The sequence below is a fragment of the Mandrillus leucophaeus genome, unplaced genomic scaffold (genome assembly GCF_000951045.1).
Source record: "Mandrillus leucophaeus isolate KB7577 unplaced genomic scaffold, Mleu.le_1.0 Scaffold884, whole genome shotgun sequence".
Lineage (NCBI taxonomy): Eukaryota > Metazoa > Chordata > Mammalia > Primates > Cercopithecidae > Mandrillus > Mandrillus leucophaeus.
Window position 1 is genome coordinate 281,496 of NW_012109630.1, and position 22,989 is coordinate 304,484.

General features: G+C 34.1%; 1 protein-coding gene across 1 annotated transcript in view; it reads right to left on the reverse strand.

Annotated features, from left to right (window-relative positions):
• The window catches only part of DPYD (dihydropyrimidine dehydrogenase), a 903,050-nt gene that overhangs the window by 217,481 nt on the left and 662,580 nt on the right, over positions 1-22,989 (reverse strand). The window contains exons 17-18 of the mRNA XM_011969334.1: positions 19,426-19,546; positions 18,508-18,627 (exon numbers count right to left, since the gene is read on the reverse strand). Coding sequence (XP_011824724.1) covers positions 18,508-18,627; positions 19,426-19,546 — 241 coding nt within the window. The remainder of the gene's footprint in view (positions 1-18,507; positions 18,628-19,425; positions 19,547-22,989) is intronic.

The window sequence follows — 22,989 nt, forward strand, 5'->3', positions numbered from 1 at the left end:
AGTGGCTACTAGAGACTGGGGAGGGGTCAGGGGAGCGGGGGCCTGGATAGGTTAGTCAATGAATACAAAGTTACAGTTAGGAAGAAAAATTTCTGTTGTTTCATTACACAGTAGGGTGATTACAGCAAATAACGATATAGTGTCTATCTCAAGATAGCTAGAAGATTTTAAATCTTATCTCCACAAAGAAATGATAAATGCTTCGAGTGATGGATATGGTAATTACCCTGATTTGATCATTATACAATGTATTTGTGCACTGCAACATCACCACATACCCCATAAAAATATACGATTATTGTTCAATTATAAATAAAAAAAATTATTTAAAAAATGATCAAAAAGTAGAAAGAGTTGTACAAAAGTTAAAATATAACAATCAATAAAAAATAAGTTACAGGTACGATATCAAAGAAATCTCCCAAAAGAGAAAGCAAAATTCAAATAGGAGAAACAAAACAAAGGAAATTAGAGGGGAGAAAGACTAAAAGAAAGAATGGAGAAAATGGAGAAGAAAAAATGATAAAAAGATAAGACTAGAAAATTTCCAGACCTAAAAATAAAATGCTCCACATAGAAAAGAGCTGAGAGTAAAACAAGAAATTAAAAGGAAAATCCAGGTTGTGAAAACCAGATCACAAGAGATAAAGAGTAGATCCTACCAAAAGGATAAAATAATTTGAAAGGGAGAAAATATACAAATATATATATATATATGTAATATATATATGCATGTGTGTATATATAATTTAAATCAAAGAGCAGATAACAGATGAGATCAGCCCTCTCTATAACTGATAGAAGAAACTGGAATACTGGCTATAAATACTTAATTAAAAATTGTTTTCAATATAAAATTTTATACCCAAATTATTAAGTATGAGGATAGAATAAAAACATTTTCAAATATGCAAATTTTATCTAAAGTTTCTCAGAATGCTTCGAATATCTCAGGAAGTTATCAAACTAAGACCCAGAAAAATAAGTAAATATACTAAGGGTGAGAAATGTATGGGATCTAGAAATAGAGAGTTTAATACAGATAAGCTAAGGAACATCCCTGAATGACATCAGTTAGGCCACACAGGGAATAATTTTAATTTTTTCCCCCATGATGTGTAACAAAGTGCAACACCACGAGTAGGGTATAAAATTATCTACCCCATCATTATGTTTGAATTACACATTGCCTTTGAATATTTTACCAATTTGATACTCAAAAACAGCTCACCAATGCTTCACTTTGCATGTCTCTGCAAACTTGAGTTTTAAGAGTTTTTGCACGTAAGTTACTGGCTTTTTTCCATCTATTGCTGAAATAACTTTAAAAATCTGTCTCTATTTTAAGCCAGAGCAGCTCAGAGTTGCTTTTATTGACTTACCACTTGATATTATGCTTGATATTAAACCTACACTGAGGGATGTTATAAGAGAAAACTCACTGGTGTTACTGTGCTGACTACAAAGCTTTTGTTGAGGATACAGCTATTTTATGACATGATACTCTCTGAATGAGAAGTCATAGACCTTGATTATGAAGCAATTGTTGTCTTATGAATACTGTTTTATATTCATCTTATAATTTTGCTTTTTTGAAATATAAAAATTTTAAGATAAAATGAAGTCAAATATTTGCAATATTTTCACTGATTTTTTTTTCCATTTATTTCATCTTTACAAAGCTTTCCTTTACCACTTTCTCTTTTTTTCAGGGATGCAGAGGTTGTTTAATATTAGGAAATACATTAATACCATTTTATGACTCTAATAGACAAAAGCAGAAAATCATGTATTTTCTAGATGCACTAGTTTATTTGACTAGACAGAAGCTAATTTGCTAGTATAAAATTTTTAAAATAAAATTCAACTTTTTTTTCTTGCCAACATTTATTTTAGGTTCAAGAGGTACACGTGCAGGTTTGTTACATTGATAAATTGGATGTTGCATGGGTTTGGTGTATAGAGAATTTTGTCACCTAGGTAACCATCAGAGGTAGTTTCTATCCTCACCCTCCTCACCTCCTCTCTCTGAAATAGGCCCCAGTGTCTATTGTTCCCTTCTTTGTGTCCATGTGCACTTAGTGTTTAGCTCCCATTTCTGAATGACAGCGGTATTTGGTTTTCTGCTTCTGTGTTAATTTGCTTAGGATAATGGCCTCCCGCTTCATCCATGTTGTTGCAAAGGCCATGATTTCACTTGCGTATAGCTGTGTAGTATTCCATGGTGTTTATATACCATGTTTTCTTTATTCAGTCCACTGCTGATGGGCAACTAGGCTGGTTCCATGTCCTTGCTATCGTAAATAGTACTGTGACGAACACATGTATGCGTGTGTCTTTATGGTGAAATGATTTCCAATTAGGATAAACATATACTTATCTTTTTTCTCACTTTTTTAATAGTTTAATTTAGTACAATTGTTAAAATTTTAGTCTATAATTTATTTTGATATAGAGTATGAAGGAAAGTTAATACTTAGGCTTTTTTCTAAATAAATAGCTAATTTATCCATTGATTATCTGTTTAATAAAACATCTTTTTTTTCCCCTGACAATTGGTTTGAGTGTCTTGTTTTACATGTGATATTCCTGGAAATATCAAGACTATTTCAGAGTTTTCTGTTCCGTTGGTTTAATCTACTGGTTCTTGTGCCAGAAAACATTGTCTTAGTTATTATAGTTTTGAAATTGGTTTAAATAATCTGCTATGTATGTCCTTTTCTACCTTTCATCTAGTTGAAAAAGTTGCTTAATAATTTTTTCCTTCCCCTCTTGCTCCTAAATTTTAAAATAATTTTATATATCTTAGAAAAAAACCTCATTTCAATTTTGTAATTGACTTAATTTGAAATAAATGCCTTATTTATTTCTTAATTTGAACTAAATGCCATATAATATAACTTAATTTGAAATAAATGCCAAATCTACTATGAATCTTTTACTATAAGAACATACCGTGTTTTGCCATATATTCAAAGCTGTTCTCCATGCTGAAGTAGTTATGTTGTTTCTTTCAGTACCATATATTATTTAAGGATGAGTGTTTTATACTTTGTTTTTGCTAGTTTGAATGCTGGTGTATAGGAAAACAATTGTTTGTATGTGTACTGTACAGTGGAACACTGGGTCCAAGAGTATAAGCCTTGGAATCAGTCAGATCTGACCTCAAATACCAATGAACCTCAGGCCTTGGTACCTGAGGTTTTTCTCATTTATAAAATTCTTTGTGCAAGCTGCCTAACTCAGAGCCTGGTACACAAAATCTCCTTAATAAAAGGCAGCTGATATAATACCTTAAGCATTACCATTATCATCTCACTGTCTTATACTTTAATTAATTCTGAGATTTAAAATACCTCTTTACATTTCCTAGGTATATGAACAGAGCATCTCTATTAACAATAATGGTATTTTCTAGAAAGATATGTCACTTCTTTCATGTTACATGTGTCAGACATAACTTTCACAACAATATTAAATAACAATATTCATGGTATATATCTTTGTCTTAACTTTTATTTTAATGGAACTATTTTTAATAGTAAACTCACTTATTAAGTGTGAGTTCGACTTTTGGTTTAAGATGTATATCCTCAAAATTAATATTTATCATAAACCACTTTTAGTTTTCTAAGATTTTAAACAGAAACTGATACTGAAATTTTAGGATGAGTTTCCAGATCATTTCAAAGGATTAAGTTTTTTCATATTGAATACAATTATATAGTATATTATTTTAATAATGTTCATAATATTAAGCCATCTTTGCATTCCTGGAATATTCTTCTTTGGTCAAGATGGTTACATCTTTTAATGTGCTGTTGAATTTAATTTCCTAGCAATTAATATAAAATTAATTGCTAGCCAATTTTTAAAGCATCAAATAAAAGTTTTAGATCAATTTCACTTGTGAATATAAATGTATATTAATTATACTGCTCCCCCGCTCCCATCCTGGAACTTCATCATGAATTCATTTTGGGTTGTCTGATCGTCACCTTCTCTTTCATAATTTTGATTACTCTGTCTTATTTTTCTACATTTTCTGGAGAAATTCCTATGGCTATCCTTAACAACACATTCAATTTTCCATGATCTCAATTCTGCTCTGTCACAACAGCAATGTGTGTTTTATTTGTGCTACTATATTTTTGATTCTGTATTTTCTTTCCATTTCCCACATATTTTCCTATCTGTTCTGTATCTTCTTATTTCAACCCAGTGTGAATTGCCCTGCTTTTCTGTCTGCTTGTTTGGGCTTTTCAGGACTAGCGACACACACAACATTGATGCTAATGGGTCTGGATCAAAGCAGACTTTCATGGAACTCTACAAGACTAAAGGTGGAGGGTTTTAACTTTTCCTCCTTGCCTTGACCTCTGACACTGTATAGAAGGGATATATGTAAACTACAAAGTTCACAGTAAATAGACAGGAATCTTGAAGTCTCTGATTCTACTTGAAGATCATGGCTTCTGCAAATTAGACCTCTTAAACGTTAGGCATTGCTTCCAACAACTGTTTGCTCACAGAAACGAAGAGAAATGAAGGGGTTTCCTTCATAGTAGGTTCTATCCTATGGCATCAGAACGAGAGCAATTCTGCTTGCCATAAAGTAGGTATAAAAGTGCCAAGTGCTTTATTTCTCTATTTTTATCTATTTGTAGTTTAGAAAACAAACACAAAAAACTAAACCTGAACCACTTATTATAGTATCCTTTTAATTGCTCTTTGATGCATATAAGCATCTATACATACTCTCAGAAATACCAGAAATTAGGAATAGTAAAGAAGGACTACTACAGCTGAATCCCATCACTCAAAGTTTAAATCCATATGTGAACTCCACGAAATAGAATATTTGTGAAAATTTCTTGGCCATTCTGACAACTGGCTGAAAGTCAACTTTTTGTTGTTCCTTTAATTTTTTTTTTTGGAGACAGGGTCTCATTCTGTCACCCAGGCTGGAGTGCAGTGGCATAATCTCAGCTCACCACAACCTTTGCCTCCTAGGCTCAGGCAATTCTCCCATTTCATTACATTTTTGTTTATCCTCTATGTCTTCATATATTTTAGTGAGACTTTTGGAGAGTACACCTGAGTGTCCAATCACTTAAAACCTAAATTCCTGCATTTGAATTACTAGTACTAGAATGATCATTGACTAAATTTAACCTACCAAAGATACATTTTTTTCATTTCATTCTCCTTAAAACAAACCTCTTAAATTTTTATTACACAAAATTATATTACCTTATAATGTGTCATACCCCAAATTAGGTTTTATTTTTTTTTCCTTTCAGAGTGGGGACTAAAGTTGCATGTATCAGAATCCTCTGAGATGCTGATTGAAAATATATATGCCTGGCCTTAACACAGATCTACTGAATTAGATGCTCCAATTCCAAGAATCAGTGTATTTGAAAAGCTCCTCAGGTGACTTTTCACCTTTGCTGTAATCAGTACAACTGATGTACTGATTCAGTGACCTCTGCTGTATTATAAGCTGTGTTGGTCTGTTCTCACGCCGCTATTAAAAGCATACCTGAGACTGGGTAATTTATAAAGGAAAGAGGCTTAACTTACTCACAATTCTGCAGGGCTGGGGAGGCCTCAGGAAACTTACAGTTATGGCAGAAGGGGAAGCAAAGATGTCCTTCTTCACACGGTGGCAGCAAGGAGAAGTGCAGAGTGAAGTGGGGGAAAAGCCCCTTACAAAACCATCAGATCTGGTGAGAACTCACTCACTATCATGAGAACAGCATGGAGGTAACTGCCCTCATGATTCAATTACCTCCCATTGGGTCCCTCCCATGACATGTGGGGATTATGGGAACTACAGTTCAACATGAGATTTGGGTGGGGACACAGCCAAACCATATCACAAGCCTATATAAAAATGGTGAAACTAAAGAAAGGTCTTTGGGAGTGATTTCAAATAATGTACAAGGAACAAACAACCACACACACACACACACACACACACACACACACACACACAATTTCTACAAAATATTACCGCACCTTCATCTAGCAGAAACTTGCTATTAAAACAAGGGTTTGGGGAACTGGGAACACTAGGGTGAAAATATATTTCAACGACACAAGGCATTGTTGTTGGCCTAACTCATTTCTATTATGTTTTCATTTTAACTACTTAATAGAGAAATTTATAATTCCATTTTAGTATTGGAGTAAACTAAAGAAAAAGACCAAATGTTTGGAACTATTGAATAAAAATCCAACACAGAAATAATTTGATCCATTAAACCTTTGGCATCTGCCTTGAAAAGTACATATGTTTCTTTGTGTTATTTCTCAGTATATTAATATGAGAAATGCATGAAGCACAGAGGTTAATAGGAATATGGAGAGGTTTACTAGACCACTTACAGTGTAATTGTGACCTGTCATTACTGTGAATTTTTTTAAAACAGTGATTAATCTTAGTGTTATATTTATAGATTGTTTTCCATCAATTTTTTTGTTAAGTACAAAAGTGACTATATATTTTCATCCTACAATATGTTAAGACATTACAAAAGCTTAATAGAATAAATTAATACAGAATGAGCAAGGCAGAGGGGGCAGCTGAAGCACAGTGGTTAAGTGTACAGTATGAAGAGTCAGACAGTAGGGATTCCAATATACCTGGATACCAGCTGTGTGATGTTATAGAATTTACTTGACCTTTCTGTGTCTCAGTTTATCTTTCAATAAAACAGGCCCCAACTTTTGCCCACCTGATTGGTTTGTTGTACTGATTAAATAGCATAATATGTGAAAAGCTCCCAGCATCTGACACATAGTAAAATGGCCTATATTCTATTAGTTAGAATTTCTAACTAAGTTTCCAAAAGCTCAACAGCAAAATCAAGATGGCTGGCAAAGATTAAAAATCAGTCCAGGCTGGTTGTGGTGGTTCACGCCTATAATTCCAGCACTTTGTGGGGCTGAGGCAGATGGATCACCTGAGCTCAGGAGTTTGAGACCAGACTGGCCAACATCGCAAAACCCTATCTCTACTAAAAATACAAAAATCAGCAATTAGCTGGCATGGTGGTGTGAGTCTGTAATCCCAGCTACTCGGGAGGCTGAGGCATGAGAATCGCTTGAACCTAGGAGGTGGAGGTTGCAGTGAGCAGAGATCACACCACTGCACTCCGGCCTGGGCGACTGAGTGGCACTCTGTCTCAAACAAAAACACCAGTCCAATCACTAAATACTTCTGCTTGTATGCAGCTGAATATTAAGAATGAAATAGGGTTTCTTACATGTCTACTATGTGCCCAAAACTTTCACAAATTCTGGAGGAGTTGATACGAAGGAAACAATGGCTCTTGCTTTTAAGATGTTTACAATCCAAACAGGTCAGTCATCAACCAAATGTGCTAAATGAACTGAGACTAATTAGGAACATTCCTTGGACTTGTGGTTTCTGTTCAATACAATTCTTTTCAAATTAATACATACTAATTAACATTTCTCACACCATATCATGACAGATATGAGCTAAGACACTTTAACCTTCTTGTTTATTTTTGTTTATTTATATTATATCATGTTTTGTTGTAAACCAGGGGAAATGAAAAATAGTGTGAGCTCCTTTTTCACTTCAGAAAGGACTTAGTATAGGTTTTTTAAAATTTCAATTTCTTCCCTACCTCGCCATCTTCAAAATGTCCTTCTCTTTCTCCTCACCTAATGAAAAGGTAGCATATCTGAATTACTTACTAGGCTTTTGCAAGCTCAGTTGAAATTATAAAAGAGATGATGCTGTTTTGGGGAAAAAAGATGAATCTGTTCAAAAAGAAGGTGAGACATACGCAGGAACACAGGTATTTGTAACTCACTCAGGATTACAAAGAAGGGCATCCAAAGTTGCTCTCGGCATCACAGTTAGACTGAGTGCTCATACGGTTTATCCAAGGCAGTAAGAAATAAGATTTTTTTTTATTACTATATTGATGGCAGCTTCATTTCTAGTTGCATGCTTACACTTCACGAAAAATGCCTGAATGATGCCTCTCATTTTTGTTCCTTGAAACGAATCCAAGAATGTTCCCCTAATTTACCTATCTGGCTCAATTTTCCAAGATAGAGAGTGAGTGAAACAGGTAATATGGGCCCATAATTTTAACAAGGGTCACAGAAGAGTACACTGGCAGCTTTTCAAAACCAGAGAGAATAAATGTTAGATTAGTAAGTGACACTTGTAGACTATTAGAATTTAATGAGTATACTATATTTAGACAGATATGACAGATGTTAATCTCTGACATTAATAAAAATGCCTAAAAGTTCATTTTGGAGAAAGATCTGAGTATGAACCCAGACTATGAAATGTGGTTACGTAAACTCTGGCAAGTTTCTTAAGTATCTAGACTTGAGTCTCTAAGTCTGCAGAATGGGCCCAATGATATCCACCTCCCAGGGTTATTTAAATAAGAATGCATATAAAGTGTTCAATAAAGCTCTGGGCACATAAAGATTGTATCATTCAAAGGCCTTGATATTCCCACACAGCTGTTATGCATTGCTTGAATAGCCAGTGCTGCTGAGGAATGCAGAAATGCTGATCAACTTTCTAGCAATACATAAGTCTATCAACATAAATTTCCAAATACCAAAAAAGCACATATTAACTTAAATACTGAGATTTATAAATCCATAAATCACTTTTTTTTTTGGATAGGGTCTCACTCTTTTGCCCAGGCTGGAGTGCATGGGCGCAATCTTGGCTCACTGCAGCATCGACCTCCCAGACTCAAGCATCGACCTCCCAGACTCAATCGCTCCTCCCACCTCAACCTCAGGAGTAGCCAGGACTACAGGTGCATGTCACCTTGCCAGGCTAAGTTTTGTATTTTTGGTAGAGACAGGGTTTCACCATGTTGCTCAGGCTAGTCTCAAACTCCTGGGCTCAAGTAATCTGCCCGCCTCAGCCTCCAGAAGTGCTGGGATTACATGTGTGAGCCATCGCTCTCAGCCTGACAATTTTCTTAAAATTGCCAGTGTTACTGTAAGAGACATAGTTAAGTTTATATAAACAGGAAAACCAAGGTATTGCTTAGTTGTCATAAAGTTGTGTGAAGATTAAATGAAATACGTTAGTGGTTTTCTCAGACAGTATACACACTCAGAGTTACACTGTACACAGAAATTTATATATCCCACAAGTAAACTGATTTTAAGGGAATCATTTTCTAGTTCCCCAATTTCCATATGTATGATTTCTTAAGTTTTATATGCTTGAGAAATAATGCAATCAAGGCATCCCACTGGTTCTTCTGTCTCAACTCCTTTGTTTCAACAGTCCTTCCCCTACTTTCTAAAAAAAGCATATTTTTCATTGATCTCAAATATTACAATGACATATACATAGAATATAAAAATTTTGGGGTACCAAACAGAATAATCCAAAATATTGGTGTTGGTTTTGAGAAAGTGATTGATTCTAATGATTCAACGACAAAAATTCTTGCAAGTCAGGTAAATCCCAGGTTTCTGATTTCAATAAAATAGAAAAAGCAAGTCATCAAGTTGCCTAATCACTTTTGGTGAAGATTGCTAACTAATTTTAGGCTTACAATGGGGAAGGTGCTCAAATATTTAGGTAAAATGACTATAATAAACTCCTTCCAGTTTATTTATTTAGATAAACAAGGATTTTCAGTGTGCACACCTAAAAAAAAAAAAAAAAACCTGATGATAAACTCTATTTTTTAAGAATAGTATGTCTCGACAGATACACAATCAAATTATTTAAAAAGCCATACATTTCTCATTAATAAATGGATCTTCAATAAAATTCACTTTTATTTTGAATAATTATCAATAGTTATGATATATTTATGTTGTTTTGATAAAGTGTAAATTATAAATTCTAACAATACAAGAAATAATTTATCATTTAAAGACTTAATCTAGGAATTTTTAAAATGTAAATGTCCATTTATACACATATATTTTGTTAAAGAGTACTTCTAAAGAGGATCGTTAAGATGTTCAAGCATTAAAAGAAAACATAAAAATAGGATAAAATTTGATGGAGAAATTGAAAGTACGAGTTTCAGGAGAAATAAAAGATGCAAAACTCCCACTTTTTGTTAGAGCATGTTTATGAATTTTTAAATGGGTGATGATAAATATAAAAAAGCACAGTGGTGCTATTTATTCCTAGTAGGTTTATTTAAAAAAATGCAAAACAATTTCATTTAAAGAATTCATATTTGCAAAACATGGGGGATTATGTCTTTTGCTAGCACTTGAACTTACTGCTAAAATTCTCAGGTCAACTAAAATGAGTGAGGAGTATATAGTTTATAAAGTTTTAATTGTAGGGTGTTTGTAAGCATAACAATTTGAAAACCACAGAAATAATGTACTGTATATAAAATCTACAGTACACTTTCCTATCCAACATTTCTTCACTGAATTGAGTTGACACGTCGGACTCTCCAAAAGCATAGCAAGTAAAGTTAAGCTGGCCTGACCAAATTCCTTTCTCTTTTCTATTCTGATACCAACTCTTATAATCACTCCTGTATAACCCTGGCAGTCTCCACCTTCAAGTATCAGATACCGTGTATATGTCTCAAAGGTTTACTGTGACCCACACTTAAGGACCTCTTGGAATTCGAGGTGTTTTCTACCAGGCATTCACATGGTACTAAATTGTTGGGAATGCACATCAGGACATCTGTCTGTCAGAATAAGGTTTCAAGCAGCTTCCAGGATTGATGAATGATATCATGAACAGTCTATAAAGAGGACCTTGGAAGAGCTCAGTGCATTGTGTAACAGTGCTAACAGCAGGGACACTGCACTGCAATAGCGTATCTCCACAACATTGGTTATCTCCTCCCTTCCACTAATAAGAGGATAGCATTGTTTGGAGATAGCAAGAAAGCAGTAAATTAAGAGAGAAGAGCAGTAAGCTACCAGTACTATTGTTTCCCACACTTTAAGGGTTTGAGAACATAACTAGGTAAACTGTCCTAGAAGAGCTGTTATTACTCAATATGCTAGTGTCTATACAAAGTTAAGAAGAAAAACATAATATTTTGCAATCGTGAGCTTAATTTTATCCTTGTCTGACTCACACCTGTTTCCTTTCCAAAGGACTAGTGATATCCATAAATTGTCTTCAGTGGCACTCATAACAAATTCTCTTCGCATAAACAATGGTTTCCACTCAACATTTAATCTTAAATAGAGTGACATGTTCTTCTCTACTCTGAGACCTCAAAGACTGTGTTCCACTTTTTCTAAGAAATCTGACTTCATTTACTATAAGGTGTTTCAGATACTTAACTGTGGGCAGAGATTCTTAAATCAAATACTAATTTTACCATTGCTTAAAGCATTTGACATTATTTTGGAAATAAGATATTCTAAGTAAAATGCGCCATGATACTAATCTTTCTTCATCTACTGTTCTCAAAGTGTGGTTCCCAGACTGGTAGCAAAAGCATCATCTGGAACTTGTTAGCAGTGTACATTCTCAGGCCCTCCAAGCCTTATGTATCAGAAACTCTGGGGAAGAGGTCCAGAAATCTGTGTCACAACAAGCCTTCCAGTTTCTGATGTATCATGCTAAAGTTTGAGAACCACTGATCAACTGGAATCTCACCTCACCAAGAGGATGTGGATATGTAAAAATTGGCTACAGTTTACAAGTTAAATAAAAATATTTTTCTTTACTAACATAGATGAATCCTGATCCATAAAAGACTCATAAATATAAATCTTAAATCCCACAAACTAAGAGTTAATCTAATTTCTTCTTATGTAATCAGACATTTGCTTCCAGCAGGTTTCAAGATCTTCAACTACTGAGAAGCAATGACATTTTGATAGTCCTCTAGATGTGAGGAATAAATGTGTTGGCTGTATAGTCAGAGTAATGCTAGAGAGTTTGGTCTGATGCTTAGGGGTTTAGGACGACGAATGGATAAAGATGGTGAGGAATCTCATTCCAGTCATGCCCTCCTTTCCTAATTTCCCTTTTCACTGTTTGGTCTTCTTCCCCTTTTCCTTAGGGAGTCGAGTGATTGATAGCCTAATCCAATGACTGTATTACAGCTGCCTCAACTAGGACTCTTTTCCTTATCATTAGCAGTTAGCCTATGGTTAAATTCACAGCTCACTGCTTGGTACAGCCCCTGAGATTTAAGGGTCTGGCCTTTAGAAAATATTTAACATAAAACTGAAATCTTGACATACTGAGAACTCAGTTCTCTGCAAGGCTTCCTTAATTAATCCAATGTACTGTACCATTGTTCTGTATGAGACTGTGACACGGTGAACTGTTTCTGAAGCTTACAGAGATGTGTAGTTCTAAATTAAACAGCCACTGACGTGTACCTACACTGATTTTTTAGTACAGTAGATATGCATGAATCTGTGAATATTTAAATTCAAGCTCAAACAGTGACACAATACTCTCTAGTTTTACTTTCATAATAGAACATTTTTTGATTAATTTCAAGCTTGAAATCATTCTTTATGAAAAAACACACACAGAGGAAAGAAATTTAATAATTCATTACCACTGCTGCAAAGGTAAGTTTTCTTAATATGCTTGTCAGAATTCTTTGGTTTACAAAGTCTATCAAATATTTTCTTAGGAACTGGAACAGACATTAATTTATTTTCCTAATTTTGAACCAAAGGAAAATATATATAATATCCAGGTACCCATGAATTTGTTGGCTCTTAAATACTATTTGGTTCTACCATTTATCTGTAGGACAATAGTTATTTTAAAATACCTAAGGAAAGGATGTAGACCTTGATCTATGCTTTAAACCTTTGCCCTTGCTCCAGTCTGTCGATGAGCTGTAAGCGTCTATGAATATGGCAGCTGAGTCCCAGATGAAAAATTATGCATCTCATAAACTGCTATTCTGCTGAAATGTCAAGCCAAGGCAAGGCTGTACCTCAGACTCAGCACTTGGCATTTTCCTTCTGTCTGCTTTGTTGCCATGAAGCAAACATGAACAGTGAGGATTTGTGTAGGGCAGGTAGCAGGCGAGCTCACTGTCAAAAATCTATTATTAGGGCTCTGATCTCCTGCACAGACCAACGATGGCTAAACAGTGAGATGCTCAGGTTCCAGGAAAGCCAATATAATAAAAAAGGGGATTCTTTGTCAATCTGTACAGGAATATATTCAAATGAGCATTATTTAAATGAGAATATTTCTAATGGTGAGCCTCTCTCAACCAAAGTGATAACTTATAATAAAAATTGCAATCTAGCATCTTTATTTGAAATGCTTACTTTTGACTGTTCTGCAAATATAGTACATACATATTTGTATAACAAGGTCTTTAATAGTTTGATCAGTTAAACTTGTAATAAGCTAAGAATGTTTTTACATAGGTGAATAACAGGCCAGATTTTTTGCATTATTTTTGTACACACAAAAAAAGGAAAAAGATAAGTGAGTATAAAAAGGAAGACTCTCCTTTTAATTATTCTTTTTAGCATGAATTACCACATTTTTTTTCATTTAAATTCTATCTTTATATATCAGGTTACTTTAGATCTTCAATGTTAAAGCCTAAGCTCTTATTGATAAAGATGATTACAATAGATAGCTTAAATTTTATGACAGATAATAGGCGTGTTTTTCTAAAAGCAATTTATGCATCGATAATCATGTGATTGACACATAAAAAATCCAGCACATTAAAAAGATTCCCAATTAAAAAAATACCAACACTGTATTTTATGATGGAATTGTAATGTGTGGTGTAAGAACTTAAAGCTATCCTGCCAAAATCTTCAGTTGCTGGCATGTGTGAAAATAGTTATTTAAAGAAAAATGTAACTAAAACTTCTGAGTTTCTAATCTGTTTTGTTTTGCCATCTCTCTGATTTTACATAAATATTCACTAATAAATACAACAAAATAAGTGTGTGATTAGAGTGGGTTACACTGGATTTGTGTTTATGTAATGCCCAGTAGCAGAGTGTATGCTGCCAAGTTATTATTGCATTCTAACAATTCACGCCTAAGTAACTATCTTAAAAACACACATAAACTATGCGATGTGAAGTCGATGCCTAAAATTCCTTCCTAAGCTACTATATTGATTCACATTTGTGCAAGTTTTCTAAATTATACGCTTTGTACTCACTTCTGGCCCTACACTGACGCAGATCTACAAATTACTAGCTAAATTTCTAACTTGTACCTTCTTTTATTAGTATTTCCTATGTTGGTTTTACAATGAAAACACCTTTAGGAAGCTTGTAACCACACCAAGCCAGTGTCCAGTATCTCACATAGCTAGATTTCAAATCATTCATTATTTACTTGTAGACTCTAAGAACATTCATGGAATATTCCACTATAATTTATTTAGAAATACACAGTCATTTACTGGATTCTGTAATAACCTCTATGAGAGGAGTAACTTTGGGCTGAAATAGAGAGAAAATCTTAAAAGCCATCTTTTATGAATTATTCAGAAATCAATAATAAAGTTTATAAGTCTTAATACTGAACAAAATGTGTTCTCTTGTTGTAATTGTGTAAGTCAATACATAATTAATAACTTCAAACAAGCATTCAAAATTTGAAGTTAAGAACAAGAATTTCCTTTCCTTTGGTGAAAACAGAACAAATTTGGCAAATAAAATAATTTAAAACAGTAAGTTAGTTTTTCAAGCTCATGGGAAGTAAATTGTATTGAGCCTGAAGTGTCTATCATTATTTCAATTTAAGTGTCTTTTGCACTCTTTCCTGTGTGTGTGAATGTGCTTGTGTTTGTATGTGCAACACAGGAAATATATACAGGGCAATGAAATTCATTCTCCATTAATAAAAAACACTAAAAACACAAGGAACAACAACAAAAACCTCAAATGAATTTACCCCATTGAAAATGCATGATTACTTTTTCTCCCGAAGTACCTGTAAATGAATAAAGGTTATCCTCACGAAGTCAGCTGCAAGAAAGACATCTTTAGTTTATGCCATGCAGGACTGATTCTTAACCAGCTCTGAAAGAATCTTACCCACAGGGAGGATTTCATGTGAAAATGTCACACCACAGCTGGATAACACCATTTATATAGGTGATAGTAATCACTGATTTGGGGGCTATCTTAAGATGCCCTCATTATTTGGGAATGAAGTCAGAAAAAAAGGTCAAAATTTGAAACTATAAACAGACAAAAAAGAACTTAAACTAGGAAAAATAATGAGTCATGCACTCAAGGACGGAGTTTATAATTGTTACTGAGATTAGGGTTTTTTCCAACCAAATAAGTCAAAGAATTTCTTCTTCCTTTCCTCTCCCCAAACCCAATAAACTATTCAACTGTGTGATGATACATGAATTAACTGCTGTTTGATACAACAGAAGTTTTCTGGGTGGATTCTAGAAAAAGGAAAGGTCATAACAACTTAGTATCAGGTCTATACTGTCCAAAGAAAGGTACAGAATTCTTTAGAATCAACGGTTTAGATGGAGTACTTACATGGTGGACAGCTGAATCAGCAGCCATCTTTGTTTGATAAAAAATATTCCTTATGGATACCAATAAGATTTCCTTTTATACTGTTCTCGCTATGAAATCACCTGGTACATAATTCAACTTTTTAATGGAGCAATACTATGATGTATTTCTCCCATAATTGAAATTCAGGTTTATAAATCACTTTATTATGAGTTTGTTTCATATATTTAAGCACCCCCCAAGAGTCTAATTGTCTGCAGATGAATTAGAAAAATAGTTTCTAAAATAGCAAAGCTGAGGATAAGACCTTGGAGTGGGGTCCTAATTTGCTCTCTTGATGTAACTTGTAAGCTACAGCAGGTAGAAGTTATCTTTCTACAGTCTTACTGACCTCTTTTATTTAACAAAAGAGACCTCCCTCTGAAATAGTAGCTCTCAAAATATTTTCAAGTTAACTAAGTAAAAAATGCGTTTTACATTATGGCATATATAAGTGTATATTATGTGTATAACTGAAAAAGAAGTTTGGTCAAACAATGCTTATCCCAACCATGTGCAAAGCATTCTGACAATTCTTATTCTATTTCATTATTTAAAACGTTGATTACAGTTAACTAAACTTGATTGCATAGTATACTCATGAATTGGGAACCAACCTTTGAAAGACATTGCTCTCAAATCCAGGATACTTATATCTGCAGTAATTCAATTCACATTCCTTAGCTGAGATCCTGTTTTCCCAGGGCAAGTCATTGTCCCTTATTAGCTAATGCATTTTCTCTAGAAGAACATTCCTGAAATGTGTCCATTTTTCTACAGCAGGTATACTACTCCAGGTACCTCACTATTTCTGTATTTAAACAAAACATAATCTTCATTTCAAAGAGCAGAAATCTTATTCTGAGAAAAAATAACAACAATTGAATAAACAGCTAAAGAATATACTGAAAGGGGAAAATATTCTTCACTGGCAATGAAAAGTATGTGCTGTGTTCAGGTGGCTACCCAAAATTAAACTCTATTTAGTTTTCACTTTTCAAAAATCTGTGATTCATGCAGTGCCTCTGAAAGAAGACATTGCCATGCTCTGAGAGAACATTTGAGCAGATAGTAGCACTGTGCTATGGCAAATATTTTAAAAATCTTATAAGAATATCTAGCTTATTTTGTGTAATTTTCAGTATTAAAGCAGCATTTGAAGTCCTGACAACCATATTTGATAAAACTCTCGAAAATTTGAAACCATTGTTATTTAACACAATTTTGCTAGGCTGTTTTGCTATAACTCATACTGAAGGTACTCTGTTATAGAACTTGCTCTGCCCTAAAATATATTATCATTGCCTATTTAAACTGCTTTTCAGATTCTATTACCTTTAAACTTAAGCAAGCATTGCTTTAAAGGAGGGAAACTATATTAATTCTGTCAATGTGGAGAAAGGCTATTTTCAAAACAGATTGTTTAATGTGAAGAAACTTAATATAGAACCTATTAGAAATGAGGTACAAGTCCTTTAAAATGTTAGGGATTTTTTGTTGTTTAAAATGAAAGTTCCACCCAGGCTTAGCTAAGCTTATAGCCCAAGTGAATATTTATATATGGATTTATAAATCTTAGAAATAGAGTTTTATGGAAATGCTAACAGACCCTGAGGTACGGCTGAACTTGTTTTCAGGTACTGCTATAATTTCCAGTGTGTGTATGCTTAAAGACTGCAACACAAAAGAGTGTTTCTAATGCTATAATTTTGTAGTTTTATTAGACTGAGTTATAGTATGGAAGAATATTCAGAAATTGCAGCTTAAATGAGAAAACGTGAATGGTGTTACTTATATAAAATACTACTGCAATAGTTCTTTTATTAATTTTTAATGTTCAGCAGCCTCTGCGACCTCCTTTATTCTCTTGCTGTCAACATGGCAGGCTGGAAAAATTGAAATGGGCTGACAGAAAACATAGTGCATGTTACAGCCCAACTCTGGAGTCTCTTGACTCTCTTTCTGTGGCACTTGCTAGCGCGGTCCACGTTATTCTGCATTACAATAATATTTAAGGCCCTGTTTGATAGCTCCTGATAAAAGCGAGTTGTGTCTGGAGCCTGAGCAGGTGCTCCTCGTCAGCCTTCTTCTTTCTGACATTGTGGGAATGGCATTCAATTAAAAGCAGAATATAATCGTTTTTGTTCTTCATGGCTCACAGGCATACTTCATACTCTCAAAACAGAATACCTCAGCATGGATAGAGCTTTATTTGTGTCTGTCCAGCCTCTTCCAAAAGCACATTTTGGTCTGATTCAGCAATGCTTTTCTTGAACAGTGGGGCACTGTTATGTTATGTATATTTACCACTTTCTCTATCACCAAGGAGACTAATCCCCATACCAGTACAGTCAAGAACCTTACAGCATTGTCTTTGCAAGCCCAAGTTCGTGTTGTCACAGTCACAGAATGCACAGGGCAAAGATACTGAACAGGACCTTGAGATTAAAACCTCTCTTTCTTTTTCAAATTCAAGCGTATGATGATGAGAAAGAGTGTGCAAAGGTGTGAGGTCTGCAAATGTCTTGTCAGCTGATGCTTAATTCAGTGTTTTAATGGCTTGTTTAGGACAGTTGTGAAAGCAAGATTTTTGAAGATGGTAGATGTCTAAATTCCAGGAAGAATGAAAACTAGTACAGACTATGAAAAGGATATTGTAATGAGGGTGCTTATATTTTTCTCTCAGAGGGCCCTCATATTAACCCTTACTAATAAGTGGCAAAAGAACTGAGAGACAATGAGAAATTCTCAGGAAAGCATGGACCACAAGAGAATAGAATTTGTGCAAGACTTTATCTTGATATTCTCTCATCCTGTGCTGTCACTTGAGCTTTCACATTCAATCTGTTCTGTCATAACTATTATGAATATTGATCAGCTATGAGTTATCGGAATTTGGGATCATAAAGGACACAAAACTCTTGCAACATGACCTCCTGATTTTTCAACAACCTCCAAGAAAGCACAATGCAAGAAGTGGGCAACACCTACCAGACACTCCTCCATAGGTAGTTCGCTTTGCAATCCCCACTGCTGGCCAAGGTGTGCCATCAGATTTTAATCCCATCAGACCTGAGACAGTGTTGGTGGCTGTAACGCCATCGGCACCACCTGTGAAAGACACATCAACATTTTCATGCAGCTCTTATAAGACATGATAGTTAAAACCCATTCAAATCCTCACAACCCAGAAAAATGCATTCTACTTTATCTTGAGAACATGCTTTCTCCTCACAGTTCTTCACTAATTTAACTCCTACATTTATGTTTAAAATTTTAAACACTAAAAAAGTTTTAATTACCACAACTTTATTTTCTCAATTATTACACAGACTTCTTGTTACCAAATGTTTTGTACTTAGTGTCATTTTCCAGGTAATTCTCAATGTCTTTGCAAGTCAGGGTGCAGTTTTCCTGGGATGGAACACAAGCATGTATGATTTATGTATTCAACAAATATTTATTGGGCATGTGTTTAAGGAAGTTAGCTAGGCCCTATAAAATATAAAGAGAAATCATGAGAAATTTCACACTGTGAAAACTGAAATTTCTTTTTTTTTCTATTTTACTTCATTAAAGGTTAATATATTGAATTGTTACCATATGAGGTCATTTATTTTGGGCAGGATTGCTGTGACTGTGCTCTTTGTTCTTATAATGTGTGAAATAAGTGTTTATTAGGAAAAACTATAAATGATCTTGTGTTTCCAGATCAAAGTTCATGGTCAATTTGCTAGCATGAGACCAGGTGTAAATCTCCTGTGTTTGTGGGATCAAGTGCTCAATTGGAAACTTTTAAAATTGAGACAAAAAAATACACGTTTGTACGAAAAGACATACTTGAGTATGGCTACATAATGCGAGTGAATATTTACAATAGTGGGCAACTGATTCAAGTCAAGTTCTTACCTTCCTTTGCAGCTCTTGCGATGCTCACAATATCAGTGACATTTGGGGTCAGCTTGGCAAAAAAAGGAATCTGAACAGCTTGCCTAACCCAGCGGCAGATGTTACGCACCAGCTCTGGATCCTGTTCAAATAGGTCGGTTAAATATAGAACATAATTAAAGAATTGTGATCAAAATGTGTACTGGAACAACAGCAAAGCTGGAGATGTGCAAGATAAATCCAACTTGACAATGAGCTACATGGTATATTTCTCAAATTCCTCCTCAGTATTACACCTAGACTCATTAGGGAACTAAGGTTAACACACTTCAAGTGAACTGCAAAATCATCACATAAAGGTTAAATTCCTCAAGAGAGCCTTTAGAAAATAAAATTTCAAAGAACAAAATGGAAGACAGTGTTTCCCGCTTTCAGTTAAATATTATCAGGAATGAAACACAAACTTTTGATAGTAAATACAGGAAACATTACAAAATTTCTAGTGAACTCATTGGTTTAAGCAAAATAAAAAATATTTAAACTGCCGACTCTCAAGTGAATGATATTAAATCTAAAGCTTGTTGCTTTCATTATTAGACTTAGTCTTGATGTGTATTCAAAATAAAATCTATCTATGACTTCATCATCAATCTACATGTGATATGTAGCATTTGCAAATATGGAATAATTCAGCCTTGTATTATAAAGAGCTGATCAGTGACTTTAATTTACTTTTGTAAATGTTATCAAGATCTGTGCAGCATTTTTCAGCACTCACGTACTTGAAAGAATTGATCAAAATGACAAAAATGAAATAAAATATCAAACGCTTATTTTAAAAAGCAAGAAATAGACATTTCCCTGTGCCTATTTTCTGTGATTTTCCAGGCCTTTATTTTCTCATGGGGCAAGTATCATTTAGAGGGCAAACACCTATCCTTTCCATTGAATAACTGAGCTACAGTACAGTAATGTTCTTTGATTTCAACACATACAATAGTCCTTTTTTTCATTACTTTCAGTGCGAAATTTATTCTGACAGGTACTGATAATGTGCTTTGATAAATTACCTTAAAGTATGCAATAGCAATTCATTATTGAACTGGGTAATATTATCTTAGCAAGTTAAAATGTTTTTGAATAAAAGAAAAACCCAGACAAATACAGTCATATATTTAAACTATGAAATAGTAGGCAAGCATATCATTTGTAATTAATATTTTTATATGTAAGAAAGTTGCTCTTTGCATTTTAACCTTTCGAATTCCTTTAAGATGAGATTTGTAATGTTGTAACCTTTAGAGAGAACCTTTTCACTTAGGTTTAATGTGTCTTGATCCATCATCCTGTATTACTCAAAAAGTTATGCATTTTTGTGCTAAGATACTGCAATGAGGTAATTTCTGTTGATTGTTATCGTCTCTATTACGCAAAACTTAATACTTTTAAAAAGAGGTCTTTGACTTGGCTTGTTCTCTTTTTAGAACAGTAATTTCTTCATTAAACATAAATATTAAAAAAGTACTGTATGGAATGCTCTACAGGGCATACTATGCATTATGAATAGTAAAATGTGGAGACTTAGCTATACAAATTCTAACTCATGAAAATGGAGATCTGCCCCTGCCCATGCAATGCTCATGAAATATTTATAACCACTGCATTGGTATTATGAAGGCAGTTGCATCTTTGTGACTTTCATTTCTAAGTTATGAATTTCCACGGGACTTAGCCTAGAAATGACAGTAACTCTAGATGATATGAATTGCATGTCCTTGGTGGAAGCTCTCTTTAAGGTAGAATTTGACAATAATTTAAAGATCACTTGAATGGCATAATACATGGAATGTATCCTGGTAAGAATTACTGAAACAAATTTGAAATATTATTTAGTTCCAATAGAGTAAACACTAATAATCTGACATAGGCTTCTCAGTGGCTTTCAATACTATTGACCCCCATGCCATAATAATTTACTTTGAACATTTGTCAGACTTTTTCTCTGATTTTCACTAGGTGACTGCTTTAAATGACTGCCTCTTACCCCATTGTTTAACAATTTGGAATTTGTTCAAAGTTTTTCAAATTCTTAGAAATATATGGGGTTTTTGGTTAGCAATGTGTACTTGAATCATCTGTCTCTATTTTGAGATAGCATAATTTGACCCTCCCATAGTTCCATGAGTAAAGTTGATGGTGTTCACATATATTTTTCTCATCTTCATACTTAGCCAAGCCAGCTGCTGACTAATCATCATAGTCAAGTGCAAGTACAGTTTGATTACCTGAAAATTTTAAAAACAACTTCTAACCAAAATTATCATAAAAATGACTGTTCTGTAAATGGCAATGTTTTGTTTGACAGGTATAATAGAGAATATTCTAATACAACCAGAAAGGTGGTGAGGTCAATAACATCATGAAATGAATCTATATGCTTTGGGGAATTAAAGAATAGACTGTAACTATTTACATTTTCCTGGTTTCTTCACAATTTTGATATGAATGTTCAAAATCTAAAAGCAATTAATAGTGTTTCTACATCTTGACTTTCTCATTTTCTAGTGATAGCATCAGATGGCTTTGCCTTTTGTAACAAGACAGTTTTTAGAATCTCATTGAAATAAATAAGTTTTAGACAATTTCCAATTCTTCTCCAAATCTTCAGGATCAGAAATATACAAAAGTACTCCTATCTCTCAGAGAAGTTGAGAGTTTACCATTACCAACACATACAAAAAGAAGAAGCAGAAGGAGAAGGAGAAGAAAAAGTTATTGACTGCTCCATTTCTGGGCACTAAAAAATATCTGTTGTGTCAATGAATGAGGAATGAGTGAAAACTTGGCACTTGGCATATTTTCGGATTATTTACTTATATACACATCAAAATACAAACCATGTCTAGATTTAAGAAAAACCCAGATATATTTTATGATAATGTCTAAAAGCATGAAATGTAGGAAGACTATTTTACAAATCAGTTGTTAATTCTGTGAAAAAGTGATAGATAATTAAACAAAATAGAATAGCTTAACAAATTTTTAAAAATATCTAATACACAAAAACGTCTACCTAGATCACAAAGGCTTTATTGGTGCTTTCTAAAGGCATTAATAATGCTTCTCCCTGAACATGATTTGCAATTTCTGTCACAGTAGTTGCTTGTGTCTCTCTCTCTCTTTGTGTGTGTGTGTGTGTGTGTGTGTGTGCATGTTCTTCAATACCTGTTAAGTCTTTTGTTATTCAGTGTGATCCCCAAAGAAAGCTCTGAAGCAACAAAATGATTTCCTGTGATGGAGGTGCATGGCATTATAAGCAGAAAGACACTTGAAGCCCCTAAGAGAATGAGCAGCAGATCTAGGGAGTAAATGGTGGTCTTGAGGATACTATGTAAAGTGAAGGTACCAGACCAGACTTGTGAAGTGCTGAAAAGAGTTTTGATAAAAGCAAGCTAGAGGCAAATTTGGCCTATTTGAAAATTTTGATGAGGTACATCCCAGTGTCTGCCTGCAACTAATCTTATCAGGAATAGATTCCTATGAAAATCAAACAACGGTGACAATACAACTAGAAAATGTAATGCT